Source organism: Xiphophorus maculatus, chromosome 19 (genome assembly GCF_002775205.1).
Source record: "Xiphophorus maculatus strain JP 163 A chromosome 19, X_maculatus-5.0-male, whole genome shotgun sequence".
NCBI lineage: Eukaryota > Metazoa > Chordata > Actinopteri > Cyprinodontiformes > Poeciliidae > Xiphophorus > Xiphophorus maculatus.
In genome coordinates, this window is record NC_036461.1 from 24,135,005 (window position 1) to 24,162,786 (window position 27,782).

General features: G+C 41.3%; 2 protein-coding genes across 5 annotated transcripts in view; both read right to left on the reverse strand.

Annotated features, from left to right (window-relative positions):
• The window catches only part of slc8a3 (solute carrier family 8 member A3), a 116,643-nt gene extending 103,539 nt beyond the window's left edge, over positions 1 to 13,104 (reverse strand). For 2 of the 4 annotated variants that reach the window (XM_023352798.1, XM_023352797.1), the window contains exon 1: positions 5,932 to 6,064. In XM_023352798.1, coding sequence (XP_023208566.1) covers positions 5,932 to 5,965 — 34 coding nt within the window. In that variant the 5' untranslated portion in view covers positions 5,966 to 6,064. Of the gene's footprint in view, positions 1 to 5,931; positions 7,799 to 12,888 lie in introns of those variants that run through there. The other 2 variants (XM_023352794.1, XM_023352796.1) reach the window with 2 other exon arrangements.
• Positions 13,105 to 22,061: 8,957 nt separating this feature from the next.
• LOC102219885 (cytochrome c oxidase assembly protein COX16 homolog, mitochondrial) lies at positions 22,062 to 27,164 on the reverse strand. Its single transcript, XM_005799204.3, has 4 exons — positions 27,011 to 27,164; positions 26,354 to 26,431; positions 23,158 to 23,226; positions 22,062 to 22,578 (listed from the first exon to the last, which is right to left on the reverse strand). The coding sequence occupies exons 1-4, from the start codon at positions 27,068 to 27,070 to the stop codon at positions 22,465 to 22,467; spliced, it is 321 nt and encodes a 106-aa protein (XP_005799261.1). The 5' UTR covers positions 27,071 to 27,164; the 3' UTR covers positions 22,062 to 22,464.
• Between the last annotated feature and the right edge of the window lie 618 nt (positions 27,165 to 27,782).

Genomic DNA, 27,782 nt, shown 5'->3' on the forward strand with positions numbered 1-27,782 from the left:
ATCGAAGGGTTTTTAGGGCATGAATGAAGGTCTGACAAAACACTTTAGCTGGACTTCAGTTCTTACAGGTGAGGAGGATCCGTCACAGTAATTTGTACATATAAGCTGTACCAGTCAGGCAGGAATCCAGCCTGGTTGTGACTAACAAAAATAAGTAAACAACTTTTTTATATAAAGCAGTTTTAAGATAAATTTTGAAGAAAACTGAATAATACTACTGAAACAATTCCAACAAATTGCAGAAAAACACGACGACCAAAAACAGAAAGACATCATTTCAGAGAGACCAGAGATTATAAGGCTAGCCTTAATGAAACAAAAGAAAGCTGCAGCTGTGAATATGATAAGCTGAGCTGAAGACGATCCAGGCGGTGTCAGGGGACCGGCTGCAGGCGGGTAAGGTAAGCCCCGTGGGTCCATTCTGGGAGATATGGAAAAGTGCTGGCTGGGGTGAAAGCTGCCTCGCTCAGCAGGACGAGGATCAGAGTAAACATGTGTCCTGTCAGTCATGATGCCAGGAGGGGGTAGCACCTTACACATTCCAGAAATACCGAAGGAAACATTTCAGTAAAAGACTTCGGCGCCTAGAAAAGGTCAAAAAATCGCGCGTTTTATCATCGCCGCAATTATAAATCCTTAAAGGTTGCATGTGAATGCACGGGAAGATTCATTCCCCCTTACAACCACGACCACGAATACGTCGGGTGATTCTGGTCCGTCTGCCGCGCACCACTCATTTATTTATGAATCCATCAGCACTTAGTTAAACATCGGCCTCTCCAGGGATGGAGCTTCTCAGCTGTGTTATCTTCACCGGCTCAATAAGGAAACCCAACCTGGCTACCTTTATTACTTTAATATTCTCTGCAGCTTTACACAGGCAGCTCCCAGCCTGGAGATAGTTTTCTCAGGAGGCCTAAATGTTAATCGGAGTCATCACAGAAACTAAACACCCCTCCACCCCCCACTGCCCCATCCCCAGCCCTCCCAAAAAAATTAACTTTATTTTATTAACAAAGCTATCTCTGGACTGCACGCCGTCTCACCTGTAGGAGAATATGAATCCTTTGAGAATGTATAGCGAGGCACCGTCCCCATTAGCAACACTTAATTCTGCTTCTATGAGCCACTAAAGGGAGGAGAGGCATTTAATTATCATTATCTTTCTTTATGTGGACTTAGCGGCGAAACCACCAACAGGAATTTTAATTTGTTGTCATTTTATTATTTTCATACCAAACAGGGGTACAGCCCAGTGAGAAATCATTAAAGGTGTTATTTTATATTGTGTATTTTCCAGGACATAGCGTCACTATACAGCACAGCCAAGTGACTACTGCTGCATATATGGGAAACATATACACATAAGAAAATTCACTGTCCATAGTAGCCGTATTTGACACTGTGAAATTGGCCTCTGTCTGTTTAAAACGCTGCTACGCCTTCGGACACTCCGCCTTCAGCATGTCGTCACAACAGCGCTGCTTCATGATGCCATTTATATCCGTTTTAGGAGTGTTGTAGTTCAACATCCGTGCCGTTCCACCAGGCTAAGGCTGCGTTCACACTGCAGCCTAAAGTGATCCAATTCCGATTTTCTTTTTTTTTAATTGTAATTCGACCTCGTAATTCTGATTGTTTCATGACAGTCTGAACAACACAGGGCGGATTGTTTTCGAATGCGACCCAGGCCACTTTGGATATCCGATACGTATCCGATTCAAATGTGACCTAACATCCAGGTCGCATTGATCCGACCTGAACGTCACCGATACTCGACAAACGTCACTGTTCTGTGTCCTGATATACGCAAGCAGGAAGAAAAACAACAACCATGGCAAACTATGACGAGGATTAATTTGTTTAAAAAACGACAACATACAGGAGAAAATAACTGCAATGACCAAAGGTCAATCATTTTAACATCTTTTCAGGTTTTTTTTTTACAGTTTCTAGTGGAGGAAGTGAGGGCCAACCCATTGGCCTTTTCAGCTTCCCTCACTGTCCTCTGCAGGGCCGTCCAGTCTGCTGTAACACAGTTGGAGCACCACTAGCATAAAGCTTTAATCCAAATTCGATAAAGCAATACATACTCTGTGCATAATCGTAATAATGCAGCTGTATATTTCAGCACACCAACTGAGTGGATGCAAATATGTGCCTTCAGTCATATCTAATAAATTAAAATATGTGTTCTGATGAGATTCACAGATTAAAAGTACCTTTTGAAAATAATATTTGGTTCCTGTAACAGACATTCTTTTCATTAAACCCACATTTCTGTGTTAAAAAATTGTTTTTTTTTTTGGTGGTCTGATGTAATATGTTATTCGTAAATGTCATATTTTTCATTAGCTGTAAGTGGAAACTCATCACAGTTAACAAAAATAAATGCTCAAAAACATCATTCTGTGTGTAATTAATCTTTAATGTTAATGAGGTAAATGAAGTTTTCAATAATATTGTGATTTATTGAATATAATTGTGTGGTATCATCTTGCCTATACATGGGCCGTCCTATGAGACGATATGAGTTTAAAAACATGGAGGAATAAAATACCAGCTTACACAAAGATCCAATCACCGAAAACACAAAAGCAACAATTAAATAAACTACTGAAAGCAGACATTTACATAAACTGCATACAAATGCACACAACCATTTTGCAGTCTTATATGTGGTCGATAGCAAAATAACCAGCAAAATGAGGTGCTAAAGGGAACCAGGTAGAGAGAATTGTGTGATCTAATTGTGCTGAAGGGCATTAAACACTCGGCCCCTTCTCACACACGGCGCGCTCTGCCTTCATCTACTCACTACGATGGCTTCACACCAAGAACTGTTTTCACCTTGTAACAGAGGAACTCCTTCTGGCAAGAGAAAATATAACATTTCCCCGTTTAAATATGAATGTAGGGCAGCGGAGGCAAACACGTTTTGTAACAATCTTTTTGTCCCACAGAGAGAGAAAAATGACTCCAAGGAGAAGTTTTTAGGTTGCAGAAGAACCAACGTAATTTTGTCTTCTGTGAATTTTAGAAATATTCCTTTTCCCTGAGAAAATGAATATGTTGGAAATGTTCCTGTCAAACTTTTGGTATGATTGTGGATAAAGTCATACTCTTTGGTAGCGTAACGTTTTTTTGACAAAACAAATAGATCATTCTCTCTTTTTGTTTTTAAAATTTAAGAGTGTTGGAAGTGTTGGGAGCTCAAACGCAGATCTGGTCTTCTACGTGGATGGCAGTGAGACAGTTTCATTATATTGGGAATTAAACTGAATTAGTTCCACCATATTTTGATTTATATTGCATCACATTGTTTTATAGTAGCTATTTCATTCAATAGTTTTGTATATTTTTTGCTTAATATCATAATGATTTCTTTAATAATAGTTCCTGGTTTAAGAATACTGGCTCCATAATAACTTTGGTTATTAGGCCTTGTATTTCTTTGCAGACTGAACCATGTCAATGACTGTTTTTATCTGTTATGACAATTCTTTAGGTCGGAGGTCAATGTGTTGCTTTTTGACTTCTTTTAGCCTCACTTTGTCAGATTGGGTTTTTTTGGTCATTCCTTGTTTTTTCTGGTAATATAGTAATCAGGCTATTGAATCTCAACCCCAATAATATGATTAATCAGAGATCATTTGTGATTTGGATAGCTTTTGCTCTTAATAAATGACATCATCATTTGAAATCTTCAGTTTCTATTTACTCAAGCTATTCAAACTAATTAGCTGAATTGTCTTCAGTCGACTTGTTTGACATTTTTTACTGGATTAACCTCTGCATTGTTGCAGCTTCTGTTGAATCAATACAACAGGCTGGTTTTATTTATAGGGACACCTACTATTTAAAAGAAGAACTGTGGTGAGTGGAAGCTGCTGAAGGAAGTAGAAGTAAGACAGGAACAATGGTGATGTTCATGCCAGAACTGGGTCATAAAAGGACGACAGCAGCAGTACATCCGAGCCTGAAAACTGGGAAAACAGCTAGCATGGCTTCATCAAGTGGTATGCAAAAAATTAATTCGTATAATTCATAGGAACATTGTGTTATTAGAAATAAAGGTTTTATTTGACTGCTCACAACTTAAATAGATTTTATATGTAATGTGTAACATGGTTTTCAAAAATAATTAATTTCTAACAGTCAATATTTATGCAAAAGAACTTTTTAGACATTCTCATTGGTGTCAAAATTGATACGAACTGATTCATTCTGATGCACAGCAGCCGAATCCAGAGAGGGATGTTATCGCTTTCTTTGCTAATAAGTAGCCCTGCCACTGAACACATTAGTTATTAACTACACCGTTTTTCTAAGGAAAGACAAGTGTTCCTCAATAGTGCTCTGTAATTTTGTCATTCTTTCCCCACTAAATATTCAGCAAATTATTATGCTGTCTGATTATGTTCAAGATCTCTCAGTTAACCAATTACAGCATGCCTTTTTTTTCTTGGCTTTACATCCCCTTGGTAGAGAAGTGCGGCACTATGTGAGACTAACAGTCAGCACGATATGCAATAACAGCAAGTAGATCAATAAACCATCATCCTCACAACTACATCACCACATCTCCTCCTTGTATTCCCTCAGCAGCCTTCCAAAAGCCTCTCCCACATAAATCAAGTAAAATCCAAAGTGCTCAGCAGGTCCTTGGAGCATGCTGATCACCCAACACTCATCCCCCTGCCATTGTTCTCCGGGGCTGTCTCAGCCCTCACACTGCAGCCCAGTCTCTGCCAGTTAGGTCCATTTGGTAGAGAATCGGGGAACAGCAGACACTTGTCTCTGTGGTTAAGTGGCTGTAGGTCAACATGTACAACACGAGTGCTTGTGAAGCTGCATTCCAGAGACGCCAGAATCGTAATGTCTCACAAGCATGCGCTGAAACGTTGTCCAATCGACAAACGCTCTCTATGCTACAGCACAGTTTGCTACGTTCATTTTAACACTACCAAATGTTGCATGACTGTTTGTTGTAGTCCAGTATCATAGACAGATGGTACAGCTGACAAGACCACATGACACACCCACTTTACATAAGACATCATTACCAATCACAGGATTTTTATTGATGGCTCCGCTCAGAAGAAATTAAACCTTCACGTGTCATAATTCATTTCAACACCATCCACCATCAAACGCAAAACACTGTCACACACTGATTATATAAATCAAAGCCAGACCTTTGACCTTGGAAGTGAATCTCTTTTAACTAGGCTTCTATCTATCCGCTCTGCTTTTTTTTTTTTGTCAGAGGAAGTTGACAAGGCATGAAGAGAACACAGGGAAAAAGGGAAACGTGCAAAACTCCGGGGATGGCGAAAACAAAGCAGCAGGGAGTTGAAGGGTAAAGAGAGGGTTGCTTCAGGAGTTCGTGTTTCCACGCTTGCGTAGAATCTCCAGCACACAAAAAACAGACGGCTGCTGCCGAAGCTGTCTGATGAGAGGAAAACTCTCCACACAGAAAAAAACAAGCGTCAGATGAGTGTGTTTGCTGTCTAACTAACGAGAGAAAAACAGGGAGTCAAAGTTCACAAAGCGGTCAGTGGAAATGCCACATAAATAGGTAACATTTGTATTATTGTATGTCAAAGAATGAGCTGAGCCTTTGGCTCAAAACAAAATGCCGTTTCCAGCAGACTGCTAAAGAGCACTAAAGCTTACGTCGTAAACAGTAAAGTTTATGCATGTTTAAATGCAATATAAAATGGAAATTAAAATTGTCGAAGAAATAATTCTTAAGTTATATTATTTAATTATGTGTCCATTTAATACAATGTGTTCAATCAAGAAGCCTAATAATCAAGGCTTCTTGATTATTACAGATCAAGAAGCCTTAATCAGCCACTAACCAATGAGCATGAGCCAATAAAACTTCATAGAAAACTGCTACAAAAAGAAGAGGATTCTTCTTACCAGGTCTCGTCGTTTTTGTACTCAAGTTCTCCATAGGTGTCTTCAAAGTCCTCCCCTCCGCCTTTGGCAAGTCCCTCCACTGTGCGATAAGGCACAATGACCGTTCCCCTTGCTCCAGAAGTCCTCAGCACTTTCACTTCCATAATGCCGATGCTTTCACTGACGTGAACTGAGCTACTCTCAAAGGTGAAAATGCCTGAATGATCGTCATCCAGAATAGTCACCGTAGCCACAGTGGGAAATCCTAGGATGGCCTTTGGGTATGGGAGACTGTTGGCAGACAACACCTCGTCTTCAGTTTCCAAGACCCGAAGATTATTGAGACGCACAAAGAAGTGCTCGTCCTCTTCAAAGATGTCATCGTCTATGATGCCAATGCTTATTTCTTTGATTATCTCCCCTGGTTTGAACACCACTGTGCCCTCTGTGAACTCGTAGTCTGCTCCAGCATTAGCCGAGCCGTCTTCTGTTTTATAATCCAGGTAGATCGTCTTGTTGACGTCACCACCCTTTCTGGTGATAGTCAGGATGGCAGCACCGCAGTTCTCAAGGCACTGGTAGGCAGCAGGCTCAAATGCTATCCGAGACACATACTCTTCGGGTTCCTCCACGTGCACCTCTTGCACACTGGCACTCTTCTTTGCTTGTTCTGCTACATGTTTCTTCAAGATATTTCCAGCACCTGTCATCATTCGAGTGGCCTGGATACGATAGAAGGCACGGCTCTTTTGCTGATGTGAGAGAGCATAGTAATTAGCCATCTCAACCAGCTGATCAAGATCTTTCTCTGGATGCTTCTGCTTTAGGTCCTTTAAGATACGAATCATATCCCGACGGGACTCATCTACCTCTTTGCTCTCAATCAAACCAATCAGATTACTGGTTGCACTTCCATCCATAAAGTGAGAGTTGACCATCTTGCCGTCCATCTCAATCCCTTTGGAGCGTTCTGTTTCTGTCTCAATAATGACACCCCTGTGTTTGTCAGTGCGATATTTCTTATGCATAAACTTGTAGAAGAGCAGTCGTCTGTCTGCTACCCAGGCGAGTAGGACGCATATGGGAAAAAAGGATAGTGTGACTAGGCCTTCCCAGACCTGGACTACATTAGGAGAAAAAACAGCCAGGATCATGTAGAGCCAGATGTAAGCAAAGATACTCCAGCCTGCTGTGACAAAGAAAACTCTCAGGTGTTTGACCTTGCGCACTTCACCTTGGGGAATGACGGACACACAGAGGCCAATGATGACAAACATATTGAAGGCTGCACTGCCAACAATTGTCGATGGACCAAGTTCACCAGATTTGAACTCATGTCCGCAAACTTCAATCACAGAGAGCAGAATCTCGGGGGCAGATGACCCTAAGGCCATGAGAGTAAGGTTGGAAACTGTTTCATTCCACACCCGAATTGTGGTTGTCGTTGTTTCACCATTGGGCCTTTTGATGACAATTTCTCGTTCTTGGGAGGTGATGACCTCAATGGCTGCCATGAAACGGTCGGCAATGATGGACACACCAAGAAACATGTAGATCATGGCCACAAAATAGACTATGACCCGAGCAATCTTGTCTCCCATGGATGGATCCTCGGGATACCAGATGGGGAGGATGATCCCTGTTTGACATTTTGAGTTGCCCTTGCAGGTGGCATTGTTGGGGCTGAGTAAAGGGCTCGGAGTAGTCCGGGCCTCTGTACAAAGGAAAGCTATAGCCACAGAGACCAGCCCCAACCAGAGGCAGGCTGATGTCCCTGGTTTTAGAGGCCTTGAACCCTCCATGCACCCTTCTTCGTCTTAAGGGGCCTTGCAACACTAACAGTCCCTCTGGGATCCAGCACTGGGCTGTGCTTTCTTCCACCCTCCACCTGCCAAAGAGAAACAACAGAAAATACACAATGGTTATATTGCAGCTTTTTGGCGGAAATGCAATGTGTTCAGCATCACAATAGCAACAATATTCAGACAAAGACAACTACGATGAAACAATATCATCACGTTGGATTCTTGTTGGATTTGTAATTAATAAAAATTACAGACCTGCACACAAACTTTGAATGCAGTGTGTATTTATTGACTGAATTGAGATTGAATGGAGAGTGCCAGTGAGCAGGAATTCTCTAGTATTGCCACAGATTCTTAATTAGATTTTGGCGTAGGCACTAACACATGAAAATGCTTTGATTTCAACCGTTCCATTGCAGCTCTTGCTGTATGGGTAGGCTTGTTGTCCAGTTGTAAGGCAAACCTAAGTCTTAAGACAACTGTATGAATCCTTTTCATTCAACTTCCCATTTATCTTCTACAGGGTGTTGGTCTATCATTTTAATCCTGATAAACTGATCAAATGTGACAGATTGCAAAAAAGTTCAAGATCTGTGAATATTTCTCAAATTCAGCCCATAAATAATGAAAATTATGTTGTTTCCATTGTGATTTCAGGCTTGAATATAATACTAGAGGTTACCAGTGAGGTAGAAAATGAAGATCTTCACACACAATTTTTGGACCTCAAAGCGATATTTTGTGAACAAAGTTTAATTGAGTCAAGTATGTGCATCCAGTGGTGCAGATTGTTTGAAATCTCTGGGATAGCACTCGGGTCAGAAGAAAATGACTCACTCAGCAGTGCTACTGAATGAAGAACTGTGAGAGCGTGACAGCAAACAGAAACACAAAAGCTCATCAAAAACCACACTGAAACTTAACACACCAATAAAAAGCAGCCTTGCGAGAACAGTTGAGACGTTGTCCAAATTCATAAAAGCTCAATCAAAGCATCTTAGACCCTTAACGGTAAAGACTTGCGTCTTCTTTTAATGCTAACTGCTGAAGCCAGTGGCAGGAGGAGAGTAATGAACACTTGACCATCCTGAACTTAATACACATTCTAACAGCTGGGATTTATTGCAAAGACTATCACCTCAGTTATGCCTGATTATTTAGTGTTTCTGGACAGTCTGAACTTCACGACACTTCTTGAACCCTGGGGCTGACTGACTGTGAAGTCTCAGTTTAAGCAGTCACCTAAGAAACATGCAAAGTATTGCAGTCAATCATTCTGTCCTGAAATCAGTAGAGGATTTCAGTTTTTATTAGTCTGACACTTGTTTCTCTTTGCTTTGGTTGACCTAAATCTGGATTTACACTCAATTTTGTATCTTGAAATTGCATCCCTGTGTTCACATACCGGTCTGAAGCATTGGTTACCTTGGAAAATACTCCAACACTGCATCACATATTATCATTTTAGAGGCATGTTGTCATGATTCCAGCACTTCAGCTCTGCCTTGGCTGTGCTGATTGCTCATTGCCCTCACCTGCACTGAGCTGGTTCCAATTTAAACAGCTGCTCGTCACCAGCTCAGTGCGAGATCATCTGTTGCCACTGTCACAGCTTTCAAGCCTTGTCTCATGTTCCAAAGAGTTTTCTGGTTTCTGATCCTGCCTGTTTTTGACCACAGATTTTTCCCTAATCCTTTTGCTGTTGAAAGTCCTGTTGCTGAACCCTGCCTGTTTCTGACCCTGCCTTCTGGATTCTGGATTTTCACTGCCTGAGACCCTCCCGTGCATGACCCTGGACCGTTTCACGACTCAGCCTCTGGTTGGTGGATTTTGTCCCTGTCGTCTGTTTGTCCCCTGAGACCCTCACAGATCTCCCTTGTCCATTCACCCTCCCGCCCCCCCGGCTGGACTCCTGACCCCTGTGGATTCCTCGTCCCTGACCCACTAGTGTGACCACACCCTTCTACACCATTTACTTTAGTAATAAAACCTTTTGGTTAACCATCCTCTTGTTGTGGCTGCGTTTTGGGTTCTGGCTGATTCTGCTTTTACCATTACACATGTCAATTTTTTTTTTTTTTTTACAATTTTAGTGGTACCAAAAATCACCCCTATAAGATGAATAACTTATATATATATATGATGTGGGGGGAAAAGGATTTTGATGGTAGATTTCAAAATACACACGAGGAGGAGGAAAGAAAAGAATGACAGTGAATTGCAGCCCATGCTGGAGATGAGGAACTTATATTTTCCTGAATCAGCAGAGCCGTCACTGTGGACTGCAGCCAGCTATACAATCCCTGAGAGAATCAGCAGTGCAGAGCACAAACAAAAACAACAGGGGAGGAACTGTGTGAATGAGGTGTGACTTATTAATTAAAGCAAAGGTTGAATTTTGCATGAATAAATGTTTGTTTACTTCCTGGAAATTGATGAGAATAAAATGATGGTATTGTGTTTTCCTTAAGCACTATTTCCAGAGAAACAGAAGGCACTGAGAGGCAGTGGGTAACGGCGTTTTCATTGCTTTAGCCGTAGCGGTGACGCTGATCGGCCTGCTTCTTCCTAAACCTTCTCTTATTAGGTGATGCAGATGCTGCAATAAAGTCAAAGAGAAACAACAGCAAATACACAATGGTTGTATTGCAGCTTTCTGATGGAACTGCAATGTGTTCAGCATCACAATAGTAACAATATTCAGACAAAGACAAGTCCGATGAAACAATATCACCACTTTGGATTCTTGTTGGATTTGTAATTAATTATGATTACAGACCTTCACACATACTTGGAATGCAGTGTGTATTTATTGACTATGACAGAAAAGAAACGGCCTCTTAATATGATGCAAAGTCGGAAAGGGAAGGATTAAAATGAGTCACCAAACTGACTTTTACGCAGCTCTCTAATATTATTCCCCTCCATCTGTTTTAATAGCAAAGTTCAATTAATGATTTTTTTTTTTTTTTTTTTGCTGGAAAATGTCAAACTAAACGTAGTGAGAACGTAGCTGAAAGCTGCAGATATAAAATTATTTCCTTTGACATCTTTCTCAGTTATTGCTATCGTTATAACCCACAATCAGAATCTAATGTGTGTTTCTGGAGCACAGAGGGAGAAAGTGAAAGGTGAGGATGGATAAACGGAACCGGACTTCATCCAGTTAATCCTAACAGAGTCACTCAGATTGTTAGGAGCCACCTACTGCCTGATTGGATGACTAAGCTGGATCATTTTTATCCATTTTGCTGTATTTACTGTTGATGCTTTCACTGACTTTTGAAAAAAAATTTTTACAGTTTGCCTTTAGTTTTATTGGGATTTTAAATGACAGGCCAACACAAAGCAGTGCATGATTGTCAAGATGAAGTAAAACGGTTTTAAAATAATGATCAAATCTAACCTGAAAAGTGTGGCATTGTCCTCTTTAATGCAAGCACCCATAAATAAAATCCACTGCAACTCTAGGTGCCTCGTTAGTAAATAGGATCTCCTCGCGTTTAATTTAATCTCAACATAAAGATAAACAAATGGGGACGAAAATGTGGAGAAGTTTAAAGTAAGATTGAATTGTAAAACAGAATTACAAGTTTTAAATGTGTCAGAGACAAAAAGCTAGCAATTGGCAGCAGGCAGGCAGGGAGGAGAGCAAGGAGACTTTCAGAAATAGCCAAAATCCAAGCATTAGAATCAGGTCTAATGCTTGGCTAAAGCTATCATGGTGGAGCCGTAGCTTTAAATTCACACCAAACCTTTTAAAAGCTGGATGTCAATCCATCGCATTTCAACTAGAAGAGTTAGCTAACCAGCTCAGAGCTTACTGAATGTAAATTCAGAGTGTAGGTGTAAGAAAAGTAAAGTAGCATTCTTTCAGCCAGCTTTCCAGCAGCATGTAGCAACAAATGGGAGACAGAACGTCTGTGCAACTCAACGATCACTGCCTCTGTAATCATGATATACTCTATATATATATATATATATATATATATAAATTAAAGTTTAAAAGTAGAAAAGAACATATTGATCCCACTCTGGATGTGAACAATAGCAGTAGAAATATACATCTCCACCCCTCTTCTAATGCCTCCCTGGGCAACTGCCCATTTGACCCATTTTAAAACCTGCCACCGCTGATAACTGACTTCTGCCAAAAACCTAATTAAGCTGTAATTATTTCTAATGATAAATTTAGTGAAATTTTTTCTAAAAATATATATAGTCAGGATTTAGCTAAATTTGTAGCGTAAGCACATTCTAAACATTTCTGGAATCTAAAAGATTTATTTCTAGCTGCTGAAGCTACATACATCTACATTTTCTTTTCACACTTTTCACCGGTATCTACCCGAATAAAATACATGCACAGTGTTACACCAATGTGTAATTTCAAACGGCTACTATTAGCTGTTTGAATTTATGTATTTATTTTCATGTTTCAGAGGTCGCTGTGCACTCGGTATATTGCTACATGGCTCCGAGCGGCATGATCTGCACGCAGATCCCTTTTCCCTCCTTCCCCTATTTTGGGAGGTGGGTCTCGTTTTTAAGGAGGCTATTTGAGATGCGCGTAAACATGGACTCAGCAGACACACCGAGAGCCTCAGCTGTCGCTGATTAATCATCATGAGGGCCGGATGCCATCGCCTCCACGAAGGTGGGGGGGAATCCCCTGCTGGAGCACCCATAGGTCCGCACCGTAACTTAGCCTATTATAGGATGCAGGCAGGCCTCTCTCTCTTTCTCTGTGTGTGTGTGTGTGTGCGTGTTCTCTCCAATCAACTCCAAAGAGTGTAGGAGAAGCGCAGAGAACAAATTAATAATAGTAATAATGATGATGATAAAATAAATAAATAAAAACTCCAGCTTTCTCTGAGACGGCAGTTACTTGACTGTCACACCCATTTAGACAGAATATCACGAATCCATCCGAGCCGGTTGTAATGGATCATGTCTGCAGCAGGATGGTCAGATTGAAGCGCGTGCAGGCTGATGGAGCACATCCAGCTCACATCATCATCATCATCATCATCATCCCTCTCTAATGTGATCATTTCTACATGTGCATCTAGAACGTCTCATTCTACGAAACATAGATTTCATTTTTTTCATTCTTATTATTTTATGTAATGCATGTATCACTTTGCATGGCTGCGTGTTGATTATTACTCACCTGGATCTGTATGTGAGTGAGTTTATGTAGAGACAGCTGAGCAGCTCCCGTCCGCCCCCTTTATTGTTATTATTAGTCTTATTCTTGTTGTTGTTGTTGTTTTTGCCGAGCTGGTCCTAAAGTAATCCGCACACCACAATCCCACCGCGAGGCTGCCGTGTCGTCCTCATGAACAAGCGGGAGCGTGCAGGTCCTCTCTCCCCCCCCATCCCCCGCCTCACACACCCCCTCGCGCCCCCCAGCCTGCCCACGGTACTGCCGAATGTGTGGGATCAAACCGGGCCAAAGGGGAGGGCGATCGCCTTTCGTCTTCTCCTTGCCGTGGCGCCCTTCCTCCCCAGAATCCTCCCCTGGCCGGAACAGGACGGAGCCGGTGGGTCGCAGGGCTGTCAGTAACGAGGGAGGAGCAGGAGGCGAGTGGCTCGGTATTTTAGGACTGCACGCTGGGCGGGAGATGGATCTCCTTCTTCTTCTCCTTGAGCCCGTCCAAGCGTCTCTGCCTCCTCCTGCAAGCTGTGAATCAGCGCTCTCTTCCTCCTCCTCCTCCTCCTCTCCCTCCTCCTCCTCTCCTCCGCGACAGCGTTGGAAATTATGATGCCGCTCCAGTGGATGTGGAGGGAAAGCCTTTCTTTCAAGCGCCGGTGACAAACCGCAATCGATAGCCTGTTAACGACCGCAGTTTTTCACCCGTTGCGTGTTCGGCGAAGTTGCCACGCAGAGCTGCGCGCTGGACTTTGCGCATCTGAGAGAGGAACGCCGGGTTGCGTGTGTGTGCGTGCGCGTTTTTCCTCCTGTGGATTGTCATCCTCTGTTGAGAAGCCCTTTAATGCTCACGCGTTAAAGGTGTGAAATGGTTGCCCCCCCCAGCCCTCCCTCCTCCCAACACACACACACGCATACACACTCACAGCCCTTCTCTGGTCGTATAAAAATAAATAAATAAATAAAAATCACTCTTCCGATTCCGCGCAGCTACGTCACCATCAGCTGAGCGAGAGAAGCCAGCAACACAAACCCCCGGATCCCCAGCAACCCAAAAAAACTGAGAGGGAGGGGAGGAGAGAAGAGTTAGACTTTCACTCTGATGCTAGAATAAACACATAGAAGAAGAAGAACACTGGGTCAGTCCTGCAGACTGTAGTAAATAACACAGTGCCGTCCCCAAAGGGGGAGGCGGGGGGGGGGGGGGGGGGGGGCATAGCACCATCTGGAAAAACCACTGACCACCATAAAGGTCCCCAGAGAATCCAGTTCAGTTCACACAAAGACATACAGTGATCTTCTTCTATCAAAAACATACATATAAAAATGCGAAGCCCAATTAATAATTCAATAAATATATAAAATCAGTGGGAATTTATGTATTTATTGAAAGTATATATTTTATTTATTTACTAGCCCAGACTGTCCATTCCTATGAAAATGTTCTGCAGATGCCACAGACTATATAATTAAACAATATAAACAAACGATATCCATCCATTTGGTCTGGATAAATATTAGTCAATATTTGCATGTAGAAATTAGTATCAACAGTTAAAATATGGGTTTAGTTCAAAGTAATCATTTTTGGTAAACTAGTGGGAATTATTCTATGCAAGTGGAGTAAAATTAAGAAATCTACAGAGTTTTGATGAGATAGCTTTTATTAAATGCACACTAAATTGAGAACACTTAGTGTTAGTCATGGAACATGACTGTTTTGGACACGTATGTACACAAATAGATCAAATCCAAAAACGTTCATCTTAGAGCAGCGCTTCTGATTCATCAGAGGGACAAATGAACGGGGTACCAGAACATCTTCACCACAAAACCACAGAAAGACGGACAAAAAGTCAAGAATTGTGACAAATGTAAAAACCAGCCACCACTTATCCTAATTACACTAATTAAGTTACATCCTGGCACATTCCTTTAGCTCACTGGGTTTGTTAAAAAGAGAAATATAGATTAAGGCATAATATATCATCTGAAATAGTAAAAAAAAAATTCTATTTTATTCTAACAATGAGACATGTAATCTGTTTCTCTGCTAACCTGCTATGCGTCTCCTTGACTACTAGCATGCTTGCATATATGGGTTTATATATATATATATATATATATTTTTTTTTTTTTTTTTCTCCGAAGAGTTTTTGCAGCGCTAGTGGCTCGTATTTTTCCCACAGTAGGCAGACAGGAAGGAGAGTGAGGAGAGGGGGGAAGACATGCAGCAAAGGTCGTCGGGACCGGGAGTCGAACCTGCGACGTCCGCGTCGAGGACTAAGGCCTCCAAACGTGGGGCGTGCGAACCCCCTGCGCCACCACAGCACGCTAGCGTATTTGACATGAACATTAGCGCCGCTGCTAAGCTAGTTAAAACTGGACACAAACCGAAATTATTTCTCCAGAAACCTTAACCACACGTCTTCTGATGGGTCTTAACCTTTTTGAGATGATATTTGTTGAGAATACCACCGGTATTAAAACACTAACCTTGTAATTTGTTCTCTACTGGCTTCGCCATGACGAATGACAGCAGCTTTCCTGAGGCAAGCTTTTCCTGAACCACAGTTTGGCTGTTCTTCCTGCGCATGCGTCCCTGGTTTCCTGGTTCTGTGCGAGTATTTTTGACTTCTTCTTCCTACTGTCCAACAGCGTGTATGTCAGCTCTATGTATGCTAGCTCTCTAAGCGTCCCTGGTTGTTGTCCTGTATGTTTCTGTGACAATAAAGAGGACCGAGCTTACGGTTTTTCCCTGCTCCCGGCTCCTGTGTTGAAACGGCCGACAAAGGGATGACCTTTGAAATAATTAGTTCCTAATAAATAATGAATGGTTGTTCATTTGTTCTTGAAGCAACACAGTGAGACTTGTGGCGGCCCATCCCGCTTGTAGTGCGTATAAAGTCCCTTTTTCCTGTGAAATGCTGCCTGCTTCTCAAAGCGGGAAAAATCAATTGGATCCGATTTTTAATTACACAGCCCGGCACTGTATTATAGAATCCTAATAACGTGTTCAGATTTGCATGCTTGTAAGTAGGGAAGTCGTAAACAATTACTTGCCCAGTGGGCAGAGTGCAAGATGAGCCGGTCCGGTCAGGCAGCTCCTCCTCCTCCTCATGTGGATATAGTTATGTTTTGTTTTTGTTTTTTTAATGACGTTTTCTTATCTGAGTGAAGGAGTGTGGCTGTTGTTTACACTCCGGATAGATTTATGCGTAGTCTGGTGGAGTGATCCAGCGGCCAGCATGCGCTGTATGACTGGATACGATTGGAGCTCTGGACCGATTCTCGCTTCTTTCATCAGAGTTTAGAGATGATTAGTGGAGTAAAGTTGTGGAAAGAAACGCCAGTCGATGTCTTCCCTCCAACAGATGAGCTCATAATGTGACCCAATGGTGACATTATGACCATTGGGTCACCATTGGGTCATAATGTGACCCAATGGTGACTGCCTGGTGACATTAACTAAGAAAGCCGACCTCAATCTCCTGCTCCATAATTACCTCTGCTGCAAAGCTTGACGTACATCGTACTGCGGTGGTGTTTAAACGAGGACTGAAACAGTCAATTTAATCGCCATTAATCGATTATTGAAATAATCGTCAACTAATTTAGTAAACAATTAATCGTTAAAGAAAGCCGTCTGCTGAAAGAACAACACAGTCACGGCAGTAATGAAGCCCAAAACTGTATAAAAAACATATACATTTTGCGTTTAAGATTAAAAAACTTTTAAACTGTAAATATGTTCCACCCAGAACTCCTCAGGTGTCGGTTCTTAGCTTCGCCTGGTACAAATTATGAAGCACACATTTTTTTTTATTTCCTATTAAGAACTTTTTCCTATCAGATTATTAATCAGCTGATCCAAAAGATAATCACCAGCTCAGCGTTACACTGTGTTGAAGTCGAGCAGAAAGGGCTGAGCTTTTCACATGTTGATGTTAGAATAGTTTTCAGCAGCAGATGCAACCTTTGCTACAAACGATCAAGAGTTCATTAAAGAGAGACGTAAAGAAAAAGGAAAAGAAAGAAAATGTGTATTTTTCTTATTTGAAAAAGGAGTTTTATTCCCACGTTCTACTGTATTTCTAATATTGTATAAGACGTGGCTTAAATGAAAAATCTGCAGAATGTGGCAACTTTAAAAAAAAAAAAAAAAATCAGATTAATCGACTACTCATCCAAATAATCGGTAGAATAATCGAGTAGTTAAAGAATTGTTAGCTGCAGCCCTGGTTTCCACATTTTGTCACGTTACAGCCACAAACTTTTTTCATTTGGAATTTTAAACTTAGGACCAACATAAATTGGTTCATAGCTCTGTAGTGCACTGAAAATGGTGCATTATGAACAAAAAGGTAAATAAATGAAGACTTTTTAAATAGAAACCTTTCCTCTATGAAGAGTTTAGTTTCCCTTTGGGATCAGTAGAGTATTTACTCTGAGACTGAACTCTTTGCACAAACCAGCTTATAAAAACACATGTAGAGAATGTGAGGCAGGAAGAAAATGTCAGCAACAGTAAATAGTAAATAGCATTTTGTTATTTTGTGTTTTTATTTAGTATACTTCTCTCTCTCTCTCTCTCTCGCTCTCTCCATACAACACATGGTTACTTTATGCATGCTGGTAATTTTTAAGCTGCAATCACTTCAGCAGGAAGAAAATAATAACAGCCGGTAGATGCGAGTCCCCGGCTAGGAGAGGAGGTGGAGCGGGTGGAGGGGGTAGAGGGGCGGTCATCGGCAGATCTAATCCTGACATCAGCCCTGAGCCATGTCCTCTTACAGCGGTCAGTAATGAATAGTGAAGCTGTGAAAAAAGAAGGTAAAGAGTCACCTCGCATCACGGTTAAGGACCTCAGACCCCGGGGCCCATTTACTGTCACGGGAGAGTGTTTGCAGCACCCTGCGAAGGTGTGTGTGTGTGTGTGTGACGACCCCTCCCCGAGGACCCGGGATGAAAAGAGCAAGGAGTGTAGAGACGCGCGCTTTTACCTAAATGAAGGGAAGGCCCGGCTGAAGGGGAGCATCATCCAGATCACAGACGACGCTTCCTCTCAGCGTCCTCCAGTCCTTTACGGCTGGAGTGTTAGCTTTCCTCTCAGCTCCACTGTTTTGGAGACATTTGCTTGTTTTAAAAATAATAATAAGAAGAATTCCTCTAAACGAGATTTTCAGCATTAAGATGGAGGGGAAGAGAATGGACGCCAAATCCGAAAAAAACGTCAGGTTTCTGAGTCTCTTAATTTGTAATTTAAAGACAGTGTGGCTGACCCGAATTTAAAGCAGAGATTTTGGGGAATATTTTTAGGCACGAGCACGCCGGCTGGACTCGCTTCACGTCTTCCGCGTAGTTTCATCTCAAACTTGTTCATTCTCGTGAGACTCGCAAACTGGAAGCTGTAGAAAGTGTCGCTGTGCCACAATTAAAGAGAAAAGCAAGAAATCGGGCAACCGGCGTCACATTCTGGATCCAAAACCTCACACACAGCAACAGAATAAAATCCATGTGAATCGTATGCAAATAATGCAGCATTTGGACTGGAGCTGAGGGGAAACCATCTGACGTTGTTTGAGTTGAAACTGGTCTGCAGTCCTGCTTCAGAATATTGCAAAAAAAAAAAAAAAAAAAAATCAAAATAAACATGAAGGTGTGTTTGAAATGTTCATTATTTTTGCAGGTCGCTGTAACTCCGGGCCGTCACCTGGGAGCAGAAGCAATATCTCTAACATGAGATTCTGCTGGGGAGGATCTTATGTTGCTACATCATTTCACCACAAACATCAAACTTCACTGGATTGTATTTGTTGCTTTGTGTTTTGATATGAACCGTTTTATTGTGACTAACTCTGAAATGTGACATTTGCTGAATTAGCACCACATCCAGAACACTAATCAAGCCGAAACTGCACAGAAATTATAGACATTTTGCATTTTAGATTAAAAAAACCCAAGCTGTTTTTTTTTTAAACATATTTTCAACCCAGAACTTTTCAAGTGGTGTTATTTTTAGCTTCACCTGATTCAAATTCTGCAAAGTGATCCCATTACCATTTGGCATCTATTCATTTATTATGCTACTAATTAGTAAACTGAAAACAATAGTTTACAGATCAGTGCTGAACACTATAGAGAAGTTAAGTGAAACAGACATATTTAAATATTTATTTTACTATTCATTCAGCCGCAGATCTGTTATTTAATACAAATGATCGAGCATACACTAAAGGAATGCAAGTTATTGCATTTTAGGGCATACAATTGTTTTTTGTACTTATTCTAATATAGTATAAAGTGAACTTAAAAAAATCTGCAGAATATTCAATTTCTTGTCCGTTTACTCGGTTAATCATCAGAATAATCGACAGAATAATCAGCCCTTAGCTGCAGCACAGAGACGTTTGGGGATTACTTTTGCAGTGCATTGCACTGCGTCCCACTTTTGCTAAAGACACAATCGCATCAGACGCTGTTAAAAATCTTGACCTCAGACGTCCTCCCGTGGAAGTAATGGTGCTAAAGGAGAACATCGCCACCAGCTCGCCGCCTCTGAACCGAGCAGCGCCGGCCCGGACTGTTCATAATGTATGCGCTCTCAGCTCAGATAAGATCCACAAAGATTAATATTTGCCCCCCCCCCCCCCAAGTGGGAGTCCTGCAGTCAGTCAGACAGTCCTGCTATTAGATCTGAGCGCTCAGAGGTTCACTGGGCTGGAATATGTTAGCGGAGGAGGGCTGGTTAGCGAGGTGCACACACCCACACCGACTCCATTACATCCGGGAGGCAGTTCAGGACTCTGGAGCTCATCTACTCATCTCTAGACAGCAAGGCCCCGTCTGTCTGTCTGTCTGTCTGTGTAAGGGGGGTCTCAGTGTGTGCAGAGCTGCCTTTACTGTAAGAACCCCCCCCCCCACCCACACACACACACACACACACAACCCACTCCACCTCCTCGCCTCTGCCCAGCAGCCACGTTTCCATGGCAACGTGTGGCCCTTGCCTCTCTGGCTCGGCGGCGGTGGCTGGGAGAGTGGAAGTGACGGCGGCGATCTGCGCTTGTTCCGTCTGGCTCATTATGTGGGGAATGAAGTGAAACAGCCAGAGGCTGCATTTGTTCTGCGCGGACTGCCCCTCAGCTGCCAGGCGGCTGTCTATTTATAGATATGAAATGAGAGAGAGAGAGAGAGAGAGAGAGAGAGAGATTTCTTGACTCACCATCTCCTCTTCTTGCCTCTCCTTCTCTGTTGCCCTTTATGATATTTCAGTGACTGTGGAGTTTTTGTGGATTTCTCTAATCTGAGGGTAAAATTTTAGTTTAGATTTCTTGCTTTCATTAAGTCTTCAGGTTTTTGAATGAATCCTGAAGCCAGAGTCTCCAATCCACAAAGAAAGCATGAATCATTTAGAAAGGCCTACTTTCTGAATCCATGTTTCAAAAGGACAGACATGGCTATTTCCAAAATTTACTTTTCAACTGATGGTTCCAGAATTTAACATTATTTAACTTGTATATATATATAAAAAAACAACCACATTGTTTATGTTTGCTGAAATGGTCACCAGTTTCTCAAAACATAAACTATTTGGTCCAAAAAAATAAAAATAAAAAAATAAAAAATTGAACGAAAAGCTTCCTTTTTCTAAAAAGTTTTGAAATGTTTTCTTTTTTCAAGCTAATTTCTAAAACTTTGAATTTTCTATTGTAGAAGAAAAAAAAAATATATCCTGGGCAATTTTTTCAGAAAAAAAAAAAAAAAGATTTTCAAAAAGAATAAAATTCTTCTTTGAACATTGAAGAACTAAACACGTGATTTTTCAGGAAAAACAAATGCTAAAACTAACAGCCTGACAGCCAAGTACCCAAACAACCTGGTTGGTGTCAGATTATAGTTGATCATAATGCAGCAGCAGCAGCTTAGCTACCGGAAAGAATAATCCTTTAAACATTTAAGTTGCCGTCTCCTCCCGACGTCATTTCGAGCGATTCGAAGACATGACGCCATAAAATCGCGACGAGAGAAAACGTGAGGCAGTGGCAGTTTATCTCGTGAAACCGCTGAACACGCCGGTCGCCAATCACCCGCACGCAGTGAAAGATGCTGCTATTTTTGTTTTGTTTGATAAAATAAAAAAAAAATAAAAAAAGCACGCACATGTAATATTATTTCCATAAACACAATCAGCCGCTGCAGTGAGACGTAATAATGAGAAACGGATTCCTCCTGAGACACGGAGAGCCCGAGGAAACGCTGAGCTCTTGTGTTTATGCTTTTCTATTTTTCAGCAGGTGAATCAATCCAATATCCTTGTATACAGGCTTTATTCGTGTTCTTGGTTTTTGCTAAAAAAGAAAAAAAAAAGGGAGAAAATATCACTTTTAAGACAAACAGTAGCCTAATAATTTATTGAAACAGAAAAATCACATGTGCATCTTCTGTAAGAGGGAAGTAAAATGCCACCTGTTGGCCTTTTATTAGATTGACCTGATCTGTAACCCTAGCAACAATTTTTAAAGGCACGGTATGATATAAAATGTACTTTTTTTGCATTTTACATCATGCTGTGATGTTATTCCCTCATCAAAAGCCTACTTGGAGTGTTGCTTTGATTCTTTCATCCATTTTTGCGAAATCCTTTAATCTCCATGGCAACCATTCAGCTGTGCAGAACGCCTGGATGAACTTGGCCCCGCCCTTGAGCCAGAGCTCCTCCTCGGAGTTGCAGTTTCCAAACTTAAGAAATTCCACCTCAGAGCAGCCGTCTCCCGCTCAGCTCCTTCAGACTAGCCAGCAGCAATTAGCAAACACCTGCTGAAACTGCGGATCTACTGAGCTCATTGTAAGAGCGACTTCTCAGTGCAATGCTGGTGAAACTGTTGTAGAGTTAATAGAAGAGCGCTGTGACGAAGGCAGAGTGTCAGAAAGAGCAGGAGTTTTTAAAGAGACAGAGGCCTAATTTTAAAGCCTAATATTACAAGGTAAAAGTTCTGACTTTGTCTCATTTGATATGCAGCATTTTTATAAGAACCGAAGGTAACAAAAGTGACTTGATTGTGCTATGAAATGGCACTATGTGCCTGGAAAACACACGGTACTGCCCCTTTAAAGAATCCACATATTGTGGAAGTTGGTTGACATCATGTCGGGGTCACCAATGTGGAAATCAGCAGAAAGAGATGAAAACCATTTTGAGTCTCGCTTTATTCTCAATGTCTTCCAACCACAAAACAAAACACTGAACGGGAGAACAACACGCTCTACATTTCTGCTCTCTCCCCTTCACAATAAGGGCCTACAGTCTGACGTAAAATATATATGTTTGTGTCCGGCACAATATTTTAAAAGCGGAAACTTTTCACCAGTAGTTCTGAAGGTGTTGCAGCCAGAGGAAGCCAACATGATTTACTCCAAAATGAACTTTTCCAAAGATTCAGGCCCCGACGCAAGCCAAGGGCTTACAAGCTGTGCTCAGAGCCCCGGAGCCGCAGCCAAACATCGGTACCACCGTCTCCAAGGGCCCCTGCGCTGTCTGGTGTGATCTTTGTGCATCTGTCTGAGCGCGTGCAGTGGGCTCGGGCCGGAGCCTCAGTGTGTTTTGCTCAGATTGCTGCGCTGCTGCTCCTGGTACTCCCTGGAGTCCTCCCAGGGACGGGGACCACGGATGTTCTTCCACTCGTCCAAATGAATCTCCTTCAACTTCTGGAACGGAAAAACAAACAGAAAAGGATGAACTTCTTTAATTTATTTATTTTTTTACTTCAGGATGGAAGTTTTTCCACTACTAAAAAGCTGATTAAGCTTTGCAGACGCCACACAACCAGCATGCAAGAACCATAAAATGTGGACAAGACCCACCCAAACCAGCCACTTTTTTTACTTTCGGGAAGGTATGACGAGCAAACGTGGGCTGCCCCGAGGTAATTTTCCGCAGCAACACGCAAACGTCCCCGCTCACTCTCAGGGCATTATAGTTCCTTCACGCGCGCTTGCGTAGCGTGAAGGAAAGAGGAGATGAGCCGCACACGCAGGAAGAGAAGTCAAATGCAGGTGATTGGTTTTGGTGATCGGCAACAAGAGACAGTGATCGCTGCTCACCGATCATACACTTTTTCACGGAAATCGGCTGATTATGAACGGTGGCCGATCGGCACACCTCTAGAATAATTTAAGACATTTTAAGGTCTTCATTTTCACATACATGGATTTAAAGCTTAATAATAAAGATGCACAGACACCTTGATTACAAACTTTATGGACACCCAGGTAAGCGTCTCTTACCTCGTACTCCTCCTCCAGGATAACCGCCTGCTTCTCTGGATTCACCTTCGCCTCCAGTGAAGGATCCAGCTGCAATATGACAGAAAGAAAAGAAGAAAAAAAAGTGAGACAGTTTTTATTGTTGCAGTCTCAGATTTCTGCTTTCAGGCTTTCCTCAGGTAACGTCAACCATTTTCTTCAAAAGCAACATATGAAAAACGGAAAGCTTTCTTAGTAACAGCAGAATTACAAAATGTCCCGTTTTGTCCCTTTACAGCCACACACTCCTGCGTATTTTACAGACCAAGAGTAAATAGTGGATGAAGATCCACTATTGTCCAGACTGTTCAGAGAAGACTCTTTCAACTGGACATATGTTTGATAAATCAGGCATATGTGGAAGAGTGACAAAAAGATGGTAAAAAAAAACTAATGGAAGTTTTCCACAAGCTATGAAGGAGGCACAGTGGATATGTAGGAGATGGTACTCTGGTCAGATAAAAAATAAAAATCCAATAATTTTTTTATCATGTTTCTCAATCATCATTTTTAAATGCATGTTAAGTTAAGCTAAACATAATTCATTGAGATGTTATCTGACCATATTATTGGCTGACTGCCACTCAAATTGATCAAGTCATCAACTTTGCAAAGAACCATGAACAAAATGGGTCAGAACAAAATTAAGGACGGTTGATTCATCATCAATCTGAAAAGGTTCGACAAAATCAAAAATAACAACAATAAAAGTTTTATTTTTGTGGTCAAAAGTCCGGGACTTTGGAATTAAAATGGACCTTGGTCAGGAGCGGGTCCAAAATGAGCATCACTTTTAATGAGTTCATAATATTTCACTGGAACAATGCCGAGGGTTTTTCTGTGTGTGACAGAGTTTTACTATTCCAAGACTGACTAATTACACCTACCTTACCACAGCTAATAAATTATTTATAGAATATTTTACAGCTGTCAAACTAGAGAATTAATGGTCTTAAAAATTAGCATCATATTAACAGTCTAATACAAAAACATCTCAAATATGAAGCAATTAAAAGGTAAAAACAAACAAACAAAAAAAAAAGTCCAGCAAGGAATAAAAGCCTTGAAGTTCATCCCAGCCCTCAGGCTAAATGAAATCACTGATGAGAAAATGCAAATTTCATCTCACTGGACTTAATCTCCGACGGTGGTTTCAGCGTACATGTGATGTCTGAGAGAGAGCCGGCTAATGTAATCAGCTGATACCAACCCAAGCAAAAACGGGAAGAGTGCTTTTAATAACGCGCCTTGTCTCCGCTCTTTAAATATTCAGCACATTAAATCACATGCGCAGCCACACATGCGGAGGCGAAGTTGGACTCCGCCGGGGTTTGGAGCGGGTCCGTGTGCTGCACGCACCTTCGCAAAAGGAGTGTGTGTGTGTGTGTGTGTGAGAGGAGGGGGAAGCCACAGATACAAGGCCCGCGGCAGAGCGAGCTCATCCGCCGTCGACGGCCGCCGCACATCAGCGGTAACGTAAGAAAAGACGGGCCGGCCATCTGGCTCCCACCCAGATGACTTGCATCGGAGTCTGTCAGCGTAAGAGAGCACTCACTGCCAGATCGTAACGCCTTCTGGTTACATAATCATTGTTTTAAATAACTGGTTGCTATCTTGTGAAATATTAGACCTTGCTTTCGACTCTGTAGCCTTGTACTTTTTTTAACGTTGTAAAAGGTGGAACCTCCTAAATACCAGCGGTGTATTTAGCCTATTTTCACTTTTTGTGGTTTTGAGTTTGTACTTTCTTTTTAAACACAATAGACAATGGATAGAATCCTCTTCAATATCAAGAACATTTTCTATAATGACAAATCCAAGAAAAATACAAAAAAACTAAACAATGAAACCTTCTCCATGTCAGAAGTCTTATAACTGAAGGCCACTGTCCATATCTTGATCCAAACAAAGTATTATCTGTTTCCAGACTGACCACAATCTAAATCTCTTTTCAGAGAACTGGCGACCGGTCCAGGCTGTACCCCGCTTCTCGCCCGAAACTTTCGCTGGAGATGGGCACCAGCAGCCCTGGCAACCCCACCAGGGACAAGGGTGTACAGAAAATGGATGGATGGATGTTTTCAGAGATTCATTTTTATGAGATGACTGAACACAACAAACTTGGAGGTGAGGGCGTGTGAACCGACAGACCGCAGAAACACTAAATCTTACCAAGTACTTTTGGCCTAGTTTATTGTCCAAATATCTTAGTACACTAGAAATAAGACAAAACTAACTAACAAGTACATTTTCAGCAAGACCCAGGAGCTTAAGTCAGTAATTCTCTTAATATTGATTTTAAAAAGTACTAGTTCCCCTGGCAGATTGTTTCACTTGTAACAAGACTCTTTGTTTTTCCATGTTATAAGTTAAATAATCTACTAGTGGAGCTAGTACTAGTTAGCATAGAGTGTCTCAACTTAATTTCCTGTCCAGGTTTCCTCCACTCACTTTGCTTTCTGCTAACAAAATTTAAAAACATATTCAAACAAGAGCAGCTTTGTTGAAAGCTCAGCCATACTGAAATTCAGTTTAATTGGGGAATGAGAACAATGTGATGCTAGTTGATGACATAATCAATATGCTAAATTACAAATGACCTTATACAATATTAAAGACCTTACCTCAGAAAACATTAATGAGTAAACAATAACTAGACCCGTGAACGAACATGAATTCGTTCAGCTTAAATGTGAGCTGGACTTAGAGATAGTCCTTGACTAGTGTGAACTAGGATACCGACAGTTATCCACCTGGATTATGACAATTCACCAAGTTTTAGCTGATATCCAATTGATAAAAGACATTGAAAATGATCATCGAAATTTAAATTGAACAAAGGTGTTCGATATATACAAAGAAAAACAGGCAAAGCACCATGTTTGTTTGTTTTTTCTATCAGCGGCTACTTTTTTTTTTTTTTTCAAAAGCGCCTATTTTACAAGCCTCATCTACTTGTAATGTTTTCAAATTTTATTTAAAGATGAAAGAGGAAAACCATATTTATTTTTGACCTTTTAACGACCATTTAACGACACGACTCTTCTCTGCACACCTAAACGCTGCAGTTTCAGTTCTAGCCACTAGGAGGAGTACACAGGCTGGTAACGGTGCCACACAGGGCTTTTGCGTATTCACGTACCGCAGGAAGTGAAATCAAAATGATCTTGATACAAACCCGTTTTTTGATTTTCTGGGCATCGTAACGGATTTGAGTAAACTCCCGCAAGCCAAAGGAGCCGCCAATGACCAGCAGCTGAAAGAAAGACAAAAACAAAGAGGGTGTTGGGTTATCATTTTTTTTTTGTTACGGTCCAAACTCAGAGCATGCTTGGAGCTGTCTATTATGAAAACGTTTTTACAGTTTTCTTTTTACGGGCAAAAAAGCAAATGAGAAAAAAACAAACATCGACTCGCATAATTCTAGAAAGAGTCATAAGTGACGTTTACGTTGACAATTGCTGGTTAGAATTGCTACAATGGTTATACAAAGTGTTTGTTTGTTTTAAACAGGCATTAGTAGCCTACTGCTTTCAACACATATTTGATGGGTAACGATGCAAAGTTACACCCCGCAGTTTTACATAAGGTCATTTTACAGTGGCTAAAGGACGCAGCATGCCGTCAAAAAATAAAAAATCAAATGTTACTATATTAAACTGGAAAAATAATGAGTTAAGACGTCTAATAAATATCTATCTGTGTTATGTTAGAACAAGCGAACTACCCGCTTTACTCTTAGTGTTTATGTAAGTGCTAACTAGCTAACACAACCTGTGCTACGGTCAGTTCACGTGCGTAAAAACTCCTGACGTCAGACCAAATCATTCTTTACCAGCATCGGGACTCCATACTTGACGGTTTTGTTTCTCCGCAGTGTCTTCCAACTAAACATGACTTCTTTCTTCAGCTACATGTCCCTCTGTTGTCATCGGTGAGCAGGTCACAACCGAGGAAGCGCTTTTTTCCTGTGTCCGGCATCAAAATCTTCCGGATAGGTACGAGCTTACGAATATTGGTTCCCATTGTTGCCCTTTCGCTGAATTCTGGACCTCTGGGTTAGTAAATATCCGCCTGAGGCGGTAACAAGCTTCGCATACAAAAATATATATGCGTCACCAAATCACTTCATGATTTTTTTAATTATTATTGTTGCACAAAGAAAATGTTTTATTCCAAAATGGAAAAGTGCAGATTTCTGTTAAAGTATACCACTTAGACTTTCACATTCACCCATGTCAGAAATAAAAACTTCAATGTATTTTTTTATGGCTTTTATGTGAAACACTAGTACAGAAGAGTGCAGAATGGTGTAGTGGAAAAAAATGATGTATGTTTTTCAAATCTATTTTTCATTTCAATAAGTGTGTTTTTCAATTGTTCTTCCAGCTGCTTTGCAAATTTGCAAACAGATTTTTTTTTTTTTTTTGCCTATTCTTATTTGTAAAATCGCTCAAGCTCAGTCGCATTTGATGTCTGTGAGCATCACTTTTCAAATATTGCCACAAAATTTCAATTGGATTTCCACCTGAGGATTTCCACCTCAGGTTTCCTCTGTTTTTGCTGCCTGAAATGATACAAAATGCAATCTTCAAATGATTAATTCA

Bases quoted from the DNA above. Each gene is read 5' to 3' on its own strand.
- LOC102219885 (XM_005799204.3), bottom strand. From the start codon at position 27,070: ATGTTTAGTTGGAAGACACTGCGGAGAAACAAAACCGTCAAGTATGGA. The intron at 23,227-26,353 runs GTTTGTATCAAG...GTCATATTGCAG, and splicing joins CCCAGAAAATCAAAAAACGG to CTGGATCCTTCACTGGAGGC. The intron at 22,579-23,157 runs GTAAGAGACGCT...TTTCCGTTCCAG, and splicing joins TCCTGGAGGAGGAGTACGAG to AAGTTGAAGGAGATTCATTT.